Source organism: Condylura cristata, unplaced genomic scaffold (assembly GCF_000260355.1).
Source record: "Condylura cristata isolate star-nosed mole 26May11 unplaced genomic scaffold, ConCri1.0 scaffold00008, whole genome shotgun sequence".
Classification (NCBI taxonomy): Eukaryota; Metazoa; Chordata; class Mammalia; order Eulipotyphla; family Talpidae; genus Condylura; species Condylura cristata.
This window is the reverse complement of record NW_004567109.1, coordinates 57696186-57711012: the sequence shown is the minus strand read 5'-3', so window position 1 is coordinate 57711012 and position 14827 is coordinate 57696186. Positions and strand designations below refer to the sequence as shown.

Sequence of the window (14827 nt, the reverse complement as noted above, 5' to 3'; positions counted from 1 at the left end):
AAAAAAAAATCTTCCCATACTGGACTATGGTGATGGCACATGGGTGATTTGGGGATGGGAAGCCCAAGGGAATTGCAATTGAAATGGGAAAAGGCACAAAATGATGTAAAAATAAACTATGATACTATTTTTAAAAAACTAGCTTCCGTATGATCCAGCAATTCCACTCGTAGGTATCTACCCAAATGACACAAAAACAGTAATTCAAAAGGACACATGCATTCTTATGTTTACTGCTGCAATAGGGAAGAGTTGTTATCAACCCAAATGCCCCAAAATAGATGGGATCAAGATATGGTATATATACACAATGGAGTATCACTCTGCAATCAAAAAAAGATAAAATCATGCTATTTGTGGAAACATGGATAGAACTGGAAATGATAATACTTAGTGAAATATGTCAGAAAGAAAAAGAAAAAAACTGGGGGAAATATATATATACATAATTGTAATAAAGTAAAAAAGAACAACTAACAACTATAAACCAGAGACATTCTATGGGGAGGAGAAGGCAACAAGAACAAAATGGGTGGGAAGAGCGCATAGGAATATGGTGATGGCACATGGGTAAAGTGGTGGTGGGAAGTCCACAGGGATGACAACTGAGATAAAAAAATGTACAAAATGAAGAATGTAAAAAACATTTATAACAAATATATATATATATATATATATATATATATATATATATATATATATATATACATATGTCCCCAAAAACAAAAGCCCAGAATGGATGACTTTACAAATAAGTTCTACACTATAAAATTCTTAAAACTATTTTCATTTTTCCTCTCTTTGTTGTACTACTTGTGTGTCATCTGATACTGTGCTTTATCATCTTTTTTAAAATTAATTTTTACCCAATGCCATCCTTATATCCTTTTGTACCTTTCTGTCCCCCATCGCTTTAACCTCAGTACTTTCATGGTGTTTACTGACTCCCATTAGTTTCTAAAGTACTTTATACTATCAAATTGTCTACTAAGTTCTGAAATGTTGAACTATATCTAATTCTTGCTAACTTCCTCCATTTTTTGAAAATAGTTGCATTTACATTCTTTCTTATGACTACATAGTACTTCTTGATCCATTCATCCACTGATGGACATCGAGGCTGCTTACCTGTCCTAACTATTGTAAATAATGCTGCTTTGAATGTTATGGGAGATATCCAGAGTGCCTGCACTGGGCAATATACAGCAGTTACCCTTCCTTCTTACGTTGTACCACTGTGTCACTATTGAGAAACCTACCCCAATATAATAATGGCAATATGCCATAAACCAATATCAATATTAATATTTAATGGTGAAAAACTGAAAGCTTTCCTCTTAAGGTAAGGAACAAGACAAGGATGACCACTATCAACCACTTTTGTTTAATACAGTATAGAGGTTTTCATTACAATAATCAGATAACAATCAAAGGAAATTCAAGTTAGGAGAGAAACTACCACTATTTGCATATAATACAGTATAGAAAATCCGAAACACCCATAAAAAGCTGAAAAAAACACTATATACAGCAAAGTGGCAGTTAAAATCAAAATACAATAATCAAAACCATTTTTATATATTAAACAATGAGCAATAACAAATTAATTCCATTCACAATCACTTCAAAAAGAATCAAATTCTTCAGACTTAACCTAACAAAGGAGTTAAAGGAACCATCCAACAAAAACTACAAAATACTTTATAAACAGATAGTAATATAATGACATGGTTAGACATCTGATATACATGGATAGGGGGAATCAAGATAATCAAAATGACTACCCTACATAAATCAATATGTAAATTTAATGCAATCCACATCAAAATACCAACCATATTCTCCAAAGAAACCAAACATAATACTGAAATTTACAGAGACATAAAAGGTTTCAAATGGCAAAAGCAATCCTTTTATATTTAAGGAGAGAAACTGATGTATCACATTACCTGACTTTAAATTACAAAGGAAGCATAAAATAGACACATGGATCAGTGACAAAGAATTGAAAACCAAAAATAAATTCACATACATATCAGTACTTAAGATATGATAAAGCACATATCATGATGCAGTGGTGAAAAGAGAGTCTCATAACTGGATGGTGCTGGGAAATGTAGGTCATGTAAAAAATGAAGCTGGATCACCCTCTATTTGCATGCACAAATATAAATTGCAAATGGATTAAAGATTAGACAGAAGACCTGCAATAATAAAATATATAGCAGAAAACATTGGTGGTTTTTCCCAATCAGTGACAAAGATGTTTCTGGAGACTAAACCTCTATGGTAAAATAATATAAACAACTCCCTCTCAAATTCAAAAGGTTTTATACATTGAAAGAAAATACAAGGCAATTAACAAGAATCCTACTACATGGGAGAAAAAATTTACACATTACATAGCTGACAAGTGGTTAATAGCTAGGGTATATAAAAGCATAGACAATTCAACAATAAAAGACCAAACAACCCAAGGATTATATGAACAGCAGATTTAAATAAGACAATTAATAGCCAAAGAGGATACCTAGGTTTACAGATACATGAAAACAACCTATATGCCCTCTGAAAGAGAGTAACTAGGTTAAAAACTCATGGTATAACCACATAATGGAATAGGACTCAATCACAGAAAGATGAAGTGTTGCTATTTACAGCAAAATGGAGGTATTTGAAGGGATTTTTATTAGAGCATTGTCCATATAAAAAACAAATTCACATCCACATACTCTTTTAAATTACATGATATGTGAAAAAAAACAATGCTACTTTACAGAATCAGTTTTCCAACTATACTAAGTTCCAAGCACTCTTCATCCATACATACAGTCTTCCCACAAGAAGGAACCTGCTTTTGATTTTACATGCATCCAAATGATTTTGATAAAAAATCCTAGAAATATTGGAGAGCTGACGTCTTTTCTATTATTGGGTATACATGAAGTGTAATCAGTGATAGTATGGACTCCACATAGACTCTGAATCTGCATCAGAGCTCTACTTCTTCCTTGTTCTACGGTCTTCTGCACATAAAAAAGCCTATTACATCTAATTTCCTCATTTGTAAAATGAGGATAACAACAGGGCCCCCTCACAGGTTCAGAGGATAAAGTGTGAGAGTGCAAAAACTAGTAATTACACAAAATAAAATGCTAGTTATTTTTTACTGAACTGAACAAATACTTTTTGATTACACCTTTTTCTATAACACCTCATTGCCCATCACTAAATTGGTAAAGAAGATATGATAAATCATCTTTAAAAGAATGACAATCAAATAATTTACAACCTAGTAATAGTTCAACATATTTAAGTAGAAAAATTTACTTTAAAAGTACAACTTGTCAAAGAATAATAAACCACTTACTGATATCTATCCTCTGTTCAACTGGCAAAGGACTGGCTCGGCCAACAAGTTTTGAAAGACATGTTGCTGCAAGGAGTTGTGCATAGGATGTCTAGAAAGAATAATAAATTTTATTTATAAATGAAATTAAAATGACTTAGTACTGTAATAGTAACTATAATAGGAATAAGCAATAATGTAATTTTTCTAAGCAATAATGAAAATCTCCCTGGTTTTCCAAACTGACAGATTTGTAATGGATAAAATATAAACACAAACATAAATATATATGAACATAATTCCTCAAAAGGGTTAGATGTATGTAGGAAGTCTCCTCAACAACAGGAAGCAGCTGAGAAAATACGATGATTATGAGCAAGTTCAAATAAAATACCTTTACCATGACTACATAATTTTGTATGTTCTTACCTCTGATTATCTCCTGAAATACATCTACATCCACTCTTTCCTGTCATCTTATCGATAGCCTTTCACTTCCTTTCTACAACTTCCCCACTCTGACCTCCTTGTGCCTTCAGAGCTATGTCTTAGTGTACCATGAACTGTCTTAACTTGATACTGGAGTTAGTTCTTCAAAATTCAGCCAAGTTAACCAAGTTAGCCTTTCATCATTTTTTTCCTCTAGGTAAGCAAACCAAGGCCTATGTTTGGGGTTTTTTTGTTTGTTTGTTAGCAAGGCCTATGACTTATGAATGGTATAACTACTGTAGACTATTAAGAAAAAAAAAAAAGATTTTGTGACATATGAAAATCAAATTTCAGTGTCCATAAAATGTATTAGTACATAAGCTACACTTAATATTGCCTAGGATAGCTTTCATGCTATCCTAACAGAGTTAAATAGGCAAACAGAGACCATATTGCCATTCATTGCCTTTGAGCAGCAGTAAGAGTATGAGTATGCATTGCAGGGATGGAGTTTTCATTTCATAACATCTAGAGTACCATAGCTAAGGCCATGACATAATGTGTACCTTTTATTATTACCAGTGCATAAAATCGAAATGTGAAAAGATAAAAGTGCACTTCAAATATCTAACATTGAAAGCACAATGGAATGCATTACTGCTAATGAATTAGATGGAAAAGGAATGTTCTCTTTATGAAATGGTCCTATGATTGTCCTGTAAGAATACAATATATGTTGACAATGTCCCAGATTAATCAGACTAAACACTGCTGACAATATTTTTAACTCACAGAAAGTTAACAGAAAAAGTATCCATTTAAAACAGTGTATGTCAACACAACAGAATTTCTTTACAAAAATAAAAACTAAGATCCCAAACCAAAGTTAAATTTCAAAGCAACTCATTAGTTAGCCAAGCAAGAAAGACCTCTTAAAACAATTATAGTTAATTAAGTCATGCAAAGAAAATAAACTTCAGACTACTCACTTTTTGCTAAGAATAATGTTCAGTTAGACACTATATAACAGCAAAAATAATTCAAATTAAGAAAAATGATTCTCGATGAACAGACAGATGTTACTACAACTGTTCTCATTGTTAGGATATGGTTTACTCTAGGAGTCACTACTAAGTCTCAAGTAACTAGAGAATTAATCTCCATGAAGATTCAGGCCAGAGTATTTTCAAAACCTATTCTGCAATAGTACCTGCTGCGTCAAAAGTGTTAGTAAAAATTTATGGGAGGGTTTATTAAAGAATTGTTTAAAACTTGTAAAAAAAAAAAAAAACCGGTTAAGAATCTTAAGCCTGTGGTTATTCAGTCTGTTATTCATTATTAGATACTTTGTATTACAATTTGAATCACCATGGGTTAATGAATCAAAAGTGTTAACAATGGACTTCACTTCAGTTGTGGGAATTTCAATCAGTAACAGAAGCCAAAAAATCCTGACTTGACCACTCGACAGATTACCACTAAAGGTTTATTACAATTTTTTTTTTAAGCTCAGGGCTAAGACTAAAATTTTTTTGAATGAGAAGAACCACTTCTATCGCTAAATATTAAGTACATATGGAAATCAGCTTTGCTGCAAACTTTGTCTTTTAATAAATTCAACCTGAAGTTACACACTTGCCTAAAAGGCAATGTTGTTAATTTTAGTAACAATGGATATTATTTGTATCACAAGAAATACAGTATCAAAAATATTTTCTTTCTACACTATCAAAGTTAAAACCTGTAGTGAGATTTCTACACTCAAACTGCTGAATTGTTCAGAATTTACTTAAATAAAAAAGAAAAAGAAATTTCCAAACTTCAAAATTCACTTAACTGAGTAGTTAAGGACTTTCCACTTCATTTGAAGTGATTAATCTGCAATGTAATGGCATTCCAAAAGTCAAATATTGAGAAGTTTTTATAGAACTCTACAAATGCCTTCTAAGTGATGAATATGCTTAATTAAAATCTTATGCTCATGGACTGTTGTCAATATTTGACAGTACCTATATGAAAAGACATTTTCAAGATGAAATTTGTAAAATCATATCATGGATAAGTACTAACATATGAACATTTGTAATCAATGTTGATAACAGGAAATACTAACTTTGCTCAAATAAGCAAAATGTTATTTCCAAAAGAAAAAGTCCATCCTTTTTATTAGCAGACCTGTATCACCAAAAAGAAAAAGAGCTGTATTCAATTACCATATTTCAATAAAACTTTGTCAAAAATTATTTTCTTTCCCTTTACAGATATAAAATAATCTTGATTTTTCCTCTTGGCCCAAAAAGTCTAAAATATTTACCAATATGACCTGGTAGAGAAAACATCTGCTCATTGTTGCTCTAGATCAGAGTATTCTTACCAAATCATTTCATAGCTTTATATTACATGCCTATGTCTCCCCAGCTCAATTATAAGTTACTATACTGCACATACTGAAAGCAAACAGTAGGTAGTGCAGCACCTGGCTTTACATTTAAGTGTCTGTTAAAATATCATGGAATGAATCACTATAAATTTCTAGAAAGGAGGCAGGCAACAGGTAGTCAGTATTCCTCTGAATCATTCCTTTATATTTCAGAATTAAGTAAAATGTGCCTCTTTGACCTAGACTTTTTTTTTTAAGTTGCTGGTCCACTTTCTAAATATATGTAAGTTTTGTCCACTGATGAGAAATATATAGGGCCCAAGAGTAATCGAGGAACTATTTCAATTAATCTCTAGTCCACTTGGTGGGCTTTTCCCTAAATTTGCTTTCCAGGCTTTCCAATTCTCTCCCTCATTAATCTCTTTGACAGTGAAATAAACTATAGTAAAAAGACCTAGCAGGAATCATTGCTAACCTACACAAATTCATTAACACTGACATATATCTACTGATCTTTCATGGTTAATTGCTATTAACAAATACTTACTGTTCCTTGTTCTAATAAAAGTTGACACTTGCTGAGACATTCTGGGCTGTCAATAAGTTCCAGGAGTGCTTTCTCAGCCTCTATTCTTTGTGTAAGATCAGTCCCTATGTAGAGATGAGTACATAATACTTCCAATTCGGTCAAACTCTTAAGAAGAAAAAAAATTTTTAATTTTACTGAGTAGAAATAAACAAATAAATATATAACTTATGGGAACAAAGGATACAAATATGCCTATATGCATCAATTTAATCAATGCTTATTGAGCTTCCACTATTTACTAGGGGACATAGTAGTGAACACAACAGGCCTATCTTCTACCTCCAAAGTATTTAATTATAAATTAACAGTTCTGTGGTGGAAAAGTAAGAATATATAAAGAGGAAGATTTGCTTAACCCAAGAAATTAGAAAAACTTCCTTAAGTGACAATTTTGCTGACCTGAAAGGGTGCCTAGATTCAAAAGAGACTAGCCAGCAGTCAGGCAAAGAAATAGCATTTACAGGAGCCCAGGAAAAAAACTAACCAATGCAAGGCATTAAAAGCCCAGCACTACTGGTAAACAGACTGCAAGGAAATAATGTCAAATGAGATCAAAAAGAAAGGCAGGGGCAATAATCATGAGCAAGCTGCAGACACCGTACTAATTTACAGTTTTTCTCAAATTGTAAGAACTCCAAGGGTTCTATCTATAAATAAAGTTGTAAATAATAATACAAATAAATATAATTTATGAATGTCATGATTTTCAGGAACTAGACCCCATGTTATTTCGAGCAGTATAATAACTAGCTATCATGTTGCAGGTTCCTACTTTACAGGCCCAAAGAATAATTTATTCTGTTTATAAATGTAATCTCATCTGAAGAAATAAGACACATGGATACAATCTGAAAGAATATAAAGTGAATGCACAAATCCCCACAGCTGGGAAGCATCTTTGTTAAAGGCTCTCACTAAAATTACTTCTTTAAGAACTTGAATTAAATAATTATTCCGTGGAGGACAAAAAAAAAAAAGCATAGATTTCAATGTCATTTGAAAGTAATAGAATATTTCTATAGAAATACTACTTTTTGTCCTGCCTGGCCTAAATTTTTATGTGGCTGCCACACAGCTATACTAGTACAACACTTCCCTCCCTTCCCACACCTATTGCTTTGCCTAAAAAGAATACATTAGAAATACTAAAATGAGGCCCCCTCTAGCTCCTTTTATTCTTTTTCACTTCCCTCTCTTTGTTAGTTGCTTTAATTTCTCACTTCCTTATCCACATCAGAGCTGAACATCCCAGCCTTGGGAATTTCCTGCTAGATGTGAAAATAAAAATACAAAACATTTAAGATTAAAGACCAGAAATGAACCACATTTTAAACATTTCCCCTACCTACACTAGTCCAACAAAACCTTAGAGTACTACCACACACTGCTCATAATATTAAAATCCATAGAAAATTTGAGGTTCACAAAAATATATCACTTCCCTATTTTCTCCAATGGTTAAGAATTACAAAAATTAAAAAATAAAAAAAAAAAACACCTTTTTCCCCTCTCATGACTTGCTCAAACCCAGAAGTTGTTCCTTTCACCTGATAAACTTGTGGGGCTGATTTCAGGGCTGATAACATACAAAATAATTTAATAATAAGCTGAGCCTGCTGTCATGAATTCATCTAGGTCAAAGAGTCTTTGATGTAGGGTTTGAGTGCAAAAAGAACTAGGCCAGAAATAGTGACAAGGATCTGTTTAAAAACAAAATTAAAACTAAAAATAGTGTACACCTCATGGTTTAGAGTGGGCCCTAAATCCACTAACTCATAAGAGAAAGAAGAGCGAAATTTGAGATGCAGATACCGAGACACAAAAGGGGAAAGTCATGTGAAGACAAGCAGAAAATGGAATGATGCTTGTACAAGCCAAGGAATGCCAACCATGATTGCCAGCAGTCATCAGGAGGAAGGAAGAAGGCATGGAACACTTTCTCCCTCAAGCCTCTAGAAGGAAACAACCCACTGGCACATTAGTTTCAGATTCTGGTCTCCAGATCTGTAAAAAAAATCTATTTCTCTTACCTTAAAATTTTTTTTTTTTATTTATGCATTCAAGAATTGGGATGTAGGCTAGAGGTCCATGGGGAGCGGGGGAGAGAGGGGTAAAAGGAGTCACCAGAGACACAGCAGGGAGCAGAACAGGTGGATCTAATGAAATACATCACTGAGGGGAGCAGAGGGAGAAAAAGGAAAGGTCTCCTGCACCATGTGAGTTAGCTCCCCAGTGGCAGTTTCAAACTCCTCCTGCAGAGGCTGTTGACAGCTTCATAGCTGCTGACTTTAACCCCTTATACCACCAAGGAGATTCTGTTTCTCTTACCTGAACCCATCCCACAGGCAGTAATTTCTTATAAGAGCCCTAGGAAACTAATACTGATAATCAATGGTGCCTAAGTAAATCCATTTGGAAAAATTATGGAAAAGGTCTGGAATTATTTTGTCTGTTTTGCTATACTGAGTTAAAAAAAATTAACAAAGACAAGTATGGAATGTATTTAATAGTATTTGTTTAAGTCAACAATGTTACCAATTACTCCTTTTGGCTCAAAAGGAGTGATATTTTAAATTATTAATAAATGTAAGGTGGTGCAAGATAAAAGAAAGGTTTTAACTTTCTCTGATGAAACACTGAAACAAGGGGAGAAATTAAGTTATTCTTTCACTATGACGATAACAATTACACACATACCTAGCATACTAGATCATTTGAGAGAAAAGGATACAGCCACAAATATCCTTACCCTGGTAGAAAGGCATTACTACCTAAATATTTTAAACAGTTAAATTCACAGTGTGGTACTGCAGACTGACCAAGCAACCTTATGGTTAGTATTTGACTTTCTAAAAAGTATGCTTATTGAGAAAAACTTTATTTATTTTCTGCAATAAATATGCATCTTAGTCTTCTACAGTGATGTCTGAGAATATGATTAACATAAGACTGCCTCAGAGAAATGAGTCACTTCTAATTTTGTGACAAATCGACTTATTAAACCTTCTACAGGGTCCAACATTTATAAGCCCTAATAAATAACTAATTGATAGAATAAGGAGTACTGGACATCACCTAGTTCCCACTGAGTAACTATCAAATATAAGCACACAGCACCCAATTTCCATAGCATAGGAGACACTGACATCATTCTGCCAACTGTCTAAAGGAAGACCTTCCAAGTTATTCTAGACTCATTCCAAGTTTTTGTATGCCCATGCTCCAATCCAGAAATGATGTGATTCTTTCTATAAAGTAATTTCCACATATATGTTATCAACAGGTAAAAGCTCTGTATGTGTGTGTGTGTGCACACACACACACATATATACCTGGTATGACTTTATAATACCACAAAACAGATCAGTGGTTTCTGACTGGGGAGGGGCAAAAGAGAATGGGATGGGAAGTACTGAAGCAGCAGCATAAAGAAACTTTGGGGAACGGTAAGATACTTCATTATTTTGTTTCTAGGGATGGTTTCATGGATATATACATGTCACAATTCATCGAACTGCACAGTTTCAGTACATGTAATTTATTGTGTCAACTGTACCTCAATAAAGAAGGAAAAAGACTGAGTTTTTCTGTTTGTTTTTTTTTTAAAGATTTATTTATTTATTCATACAGAACTGGGGTACAGGCTAGAGACGTGGAGGGTGAGAGGATTCACCAGAGACAGAGCAGGGAGCAGAACAGGCGGATCGACGAAGCACACTGCTGAGGGGAGCAGCGGGCGGGTCAGGAGAGGTCTGCCACGCCATGTGCACTCCTCCGGGACAGGCAGGAATAGAACTCATGAGGAAGTGGCTTTAGCTTCTCAGTGCAGTGCTTTAACCCGCTGCGCCACCAGGGAGGGCCAAGACTGAGTTTTTTTAAGGGAAAAAAAATCCCTTAATAATAAAATGAATAAATAAACCACAAAAAATCTACTCAACCTTTGAATTTTAAACTTTTTTCATTTACGTCTCTCTATATTTCCAGCTTCCTGGAATGAACTTTCTTGATTACCATTAATAGAAAACACCTTCATCCTGCAGTTACTGATTCCCACAAACTCTCCTACTTCCTCTCTTGACCACTCCTTTCCTGAGCATATCTTAAGTTTTTATTCCTTGGTGTTTCGAAACTCTTCTACAATGAATGATACAGTATTTACTTAAATGTTTAGAAATGTATTTTTCTTTTATTTTCAAACCAGTCCCCAAAAGTAAACTTCTGCAAAGTATACCCATTTTACAACAAAAACAGAAAAAACAACTAAGGCTGAGAGATCAGATATATAAGCTTTTGAAGATTAAACAACAAATAAATGTTCCACATATATGTCTCCTGTTACCCAGTCATGTTGCCACCCTTTACTTCAGTCACCAATTATCTGTAGATGATGCCTTAGTCCACACTGTCAACTCTGTCAGTGTACCGCCTTTATATTTGCCTACAAGTGTCTTCCATCTGGAAATCCAGAAAGAAATGTGAGAAAAAAAAAAAAACCTCCTAAATGTCAGAAACTGAATTGAACATTTTTCCATGTCATGTGTCCCTTTGTTTTCAGTTGTTTCTGAGGTCTACACCAGAACCTAGATCTACAATTTGATGCTATCATTAACTGTGCCCCTTAGTTCCTATTGTTTAGTTTGGTTCAAGCCAAAGAAAAGTCTAGCCTTTGCTCTCAGTTATGGGGCGTTTTCTATTTCATACCTAGTAGTATTTTGGTTCAGGCAAGGCAATGACCACACTGGAAAGAACAACCATGTGTTTTGGATGGGGACTTTGGATTCCATAGCACCAATCCAAGAGCAAAAACTAAGATTAACTACATGGGTAACTAATCAGTCAATTGTGCCTACATAATGAAACCCCAATAAAAACTCCAGAAATTGAAGCTTGAACAAATTTCCCTGAGTTGCAATTCTCAAGCTGCCATGTATATGCTGGGAAAGTAACATGTCCCAAAGACAAGAAGAGTTTTGTTTTAGGATCCTCCCAGATTCTGCCCTATGCATCTCTTCATCAGTTTCAACTTCTGTAATTCCCTGGTAATAAACTGCAATCATAAGTATGATAGCTTTCAATGAATTCTGGAGGTTCTTAAACCTGAAGGTGATTCTGAGAAAACCCCAAACATGCAGTTGATATCAGAAATGACATCAGCAGGTTTGTGAACTGTGTCCTCAAGGCTGGCAATCTGGCCAGTTCCAGGCAGACACCGTCCTACTAATTCTTTTCAAATAAAGACTTCCTGCCTCTATATGATACTCATAAACAGTAGAGCAGCTAAACAATAAAGTCAACTGAAGCCTCTAATGCCCTGATTTTCCTTAGATGCTTTGGGAATGAGAGCAAAAGTTTTGGAATATGCCGCTTACTTATTAAGTAACCGCAAGCAAATGATTTAGTCTTTCAAAACTAAAGGGGTAGTAATGTCCACTTCCCAAAATAATTGTGAAGATTAAGACAGAAAAGATTAGTGAGTTTAATCAGTGCCTGACATACAGATCAACAATAAATTTTAAGGAACCAATCTTTTCTGTTTCTGAAAATAACAGTGATCTGTTGTCTCCCATTCAAGTCCACACTTCTAGGATGATCTTTCCCAAACCCCTTTTCATCATGTCACCATATTATTCAAATATTCACAATCACATCTAGATTATGTCAGGTAGCCTCAATGGGTATTAAGAAGCATGACTATCATCCCTGCTATTTGAAAACAGAAAAAAAAAAAAATCAACCACTGGGTCGTCCAAATGCTTCTTAACATTATCACTTGATTCTCTATTCCATCTAAAGTGCTTACAGTTTACTTGTTACCAGCGCTACATTTCACTTTCCCCAAATCCCCCAATCTGAACTGTTTTCTCCTAGATAACCCATATTCATTACTTTGAGAAAGAATACCCTCGCAGGTTCCTAATCAGAATGCAAGAACCCTGGGTGGTTTATAGATAGAAAGGGATATTGGTCCCATACCCTCCAGGTAGCCACAATTTGGGCTGTGGGCAGTATATATTAATAAGCCCCCAAACTACCGTTTTTTTAATGTATGTCATTATGTGATGAAGACATTATGTGTGGAACAGTGCACCCTAGCCTGACTTTACAAAAAAAATGCTTCTTTGTTCATCATCTTGATAATACATCAAGCTACCTAGCCTGGTAGGTGAAAGTATGATACAGGTATGAAGGGATATGGAATTATGAGTTATTAGGCCTGCCATAATTCTGAACCTTGGGCAAATCACAATGTTTATATTACGTGGGATTTTCAGGAATAAAATGTAGATACACACATATATGCACATCTCTTAAGTTAGTTGTGGGTCTGAAAAACTACAATGATGGTGTGAAAATTCAAACTGCTAGGTACTGCTTTTCATTATTAATAAATGCTCTTAGTGTTAACTGGGTGATATTATGATCCCATATGCCCAAAAGAATTCACACTGACTTTAGTTTTGTTTTCTTTTTGTTTTGCCCTGCCACCTGTATTATCTGATGTTTTATGCCCAAGTCTTTTGTTAAGCTGTTGGCAAATGCTATGAAATAAAATCTCAGGAAGCCAAGATGGTAGTTTTTTTCAATAGCAGTTGATTTTTTCATCATTCTACTTAAGTATGACTTTACCTATGTTTTACTGTTATGCATCACCTTCCCAGATTAGAAAACATTACTAAGTTCCACCAGTTTTTAAATTACTCTCATGATTCATACCTGAATTATGAACATCTGATAATCTATTCATGCACAGTCCGTAAGTCTTGGCTATAGACTTTTCCTGTGAAAACTTCCCAGAAGGCAAACTTATTAACAGGAATAAATAACATGATTTTGATCTGGAGACCTAAGAAATGGCAAGGAATCAAAAGGTAACTGAGTGAGGCTCACTACCCCTCATCTATAAATGTTGGAGTGTCAATTACCTGACGGGAGTAAATACCTATAAAAACCCTTTGGAGGAATCAGTTAATAATTCAAGGAATGAATTAGTTTGATGGCAGTGAGTTCAAGAATTCAACAAAGGAAATGTGACATCTTAACAGTATCACTATATGAAGAAACCCGAGTCATCTCCTCCTCTGCCTCTTTCCCTTTTATGTGAACCCTATGCTCCAGCTAGAGAAAACGTCCTGCATTGTACAGGTTCTTCCACAACTTAGCTCACAAAGTCCTTTGCATTTGAACTCTCCCCTCCTTACCAGGCCAACTTCCACACTTCTTTCAAGACTCACTAAACTTCACTGAAAACAGAAATCAAAGTTTTGCTACAGCTGTATCTTCAAGGACCAGCTGAGTAGGAAGGAACTCTATAAATTAAGTGGCGTAATTAAAGCTCAAAGAAGCTTATAGTATCTCACTGAGAAGCATAGCTCTGCCTCATATTTTCCCAACACACAAACACACCAGGCGCGAGGTCGAATGAATGCCCCTTTTCGATGTACCCGTAATATTCTGTGATTAATTCTATTACATCGGTTTTTACATTTACTGTAATTACCTGTGAATCTGACAACGGCTGGGATAGTAAAACGATGTAAATAATCCTTTATCCCAGAACTTTGCATACTACTTGACAGTGTGGGGCTTGGGGTGGGATGGGGGGGAGAGGGCGGAGGACTCAGGGGCTCAATAAATTTTTGTTTAATGACTAACTACATGCATATGCCAGTACCGGCCCAGAATAGAAAGAATAGGAAAATGAGCCTTCCAGCTCCAGTCAGCCTCCGTCCCATCCAGATCGTCTCCGCGCTCCTCGAGCGCGCGCCGGGCCCCCTCTCCTCCTCCAATAAGGCTACTGCCGAGCCTCCAGCGTAACTCCCCACAGATGCAGCCCCTGTCTCTCCGGCCAATTAAAGTCCAACCGCTGCCTCCGACCCTCCGGCGGGTCCAGGCCCCCTCTCGAGCTGCGTCCCAACTCAGCAGCGGCTGACTACGCGGCGGGAAGGTTGAGCCGCGGGCCGGATTCCCACCTGCCCGGGCACCGTCCATCGCACCACGAAGCCGCGCCCAGGGAGGCGGACTCCCGCCCCGCCACCGCTCAGCATCGGCCCTCCCCGGAGGGCCGCGCCCCCCACCCGGC

The 14827-nt window shown here is 35.7% G+C and overlaps 1 protein-coding gene across 4 annotated transcripts in view; it reads right to left on the bottom strand.

Moving 5' to 3' along the window:
* The window catches only part of RANBP17 (RAN binding protein 17), a 307270-nt gene that overhangs the window by 292162 nt on the left and 281 nt on the right, over window positions 1-14827 (bottom strand). Inside the window, exons 1-2 of one of the 4 annotated variants that reach the window (XM_012722311.1) lie at window positions 6706-6846; window positions 3371-3461 (exon numbers count right to left, since the gene is read on the bottom strand). Coding sequence is in view for 1 of the 4 variants with exons in the window: in XM_012722309.1 (XP_012577763.1) it covers window positions 3371-3461 (91 nt within the window). In the remaining 3 variants the exon portion in view is untranslated. Of the gene's footprint in view, window positions 1-3370; window positions 3462-6705; window positions 6847-14827 lie in introns of those variants that run through there. The other 3 variants (XM_012722309.1, XM_012722312.1, XM_012722310.1) reach the window with 3 other exon arrangements.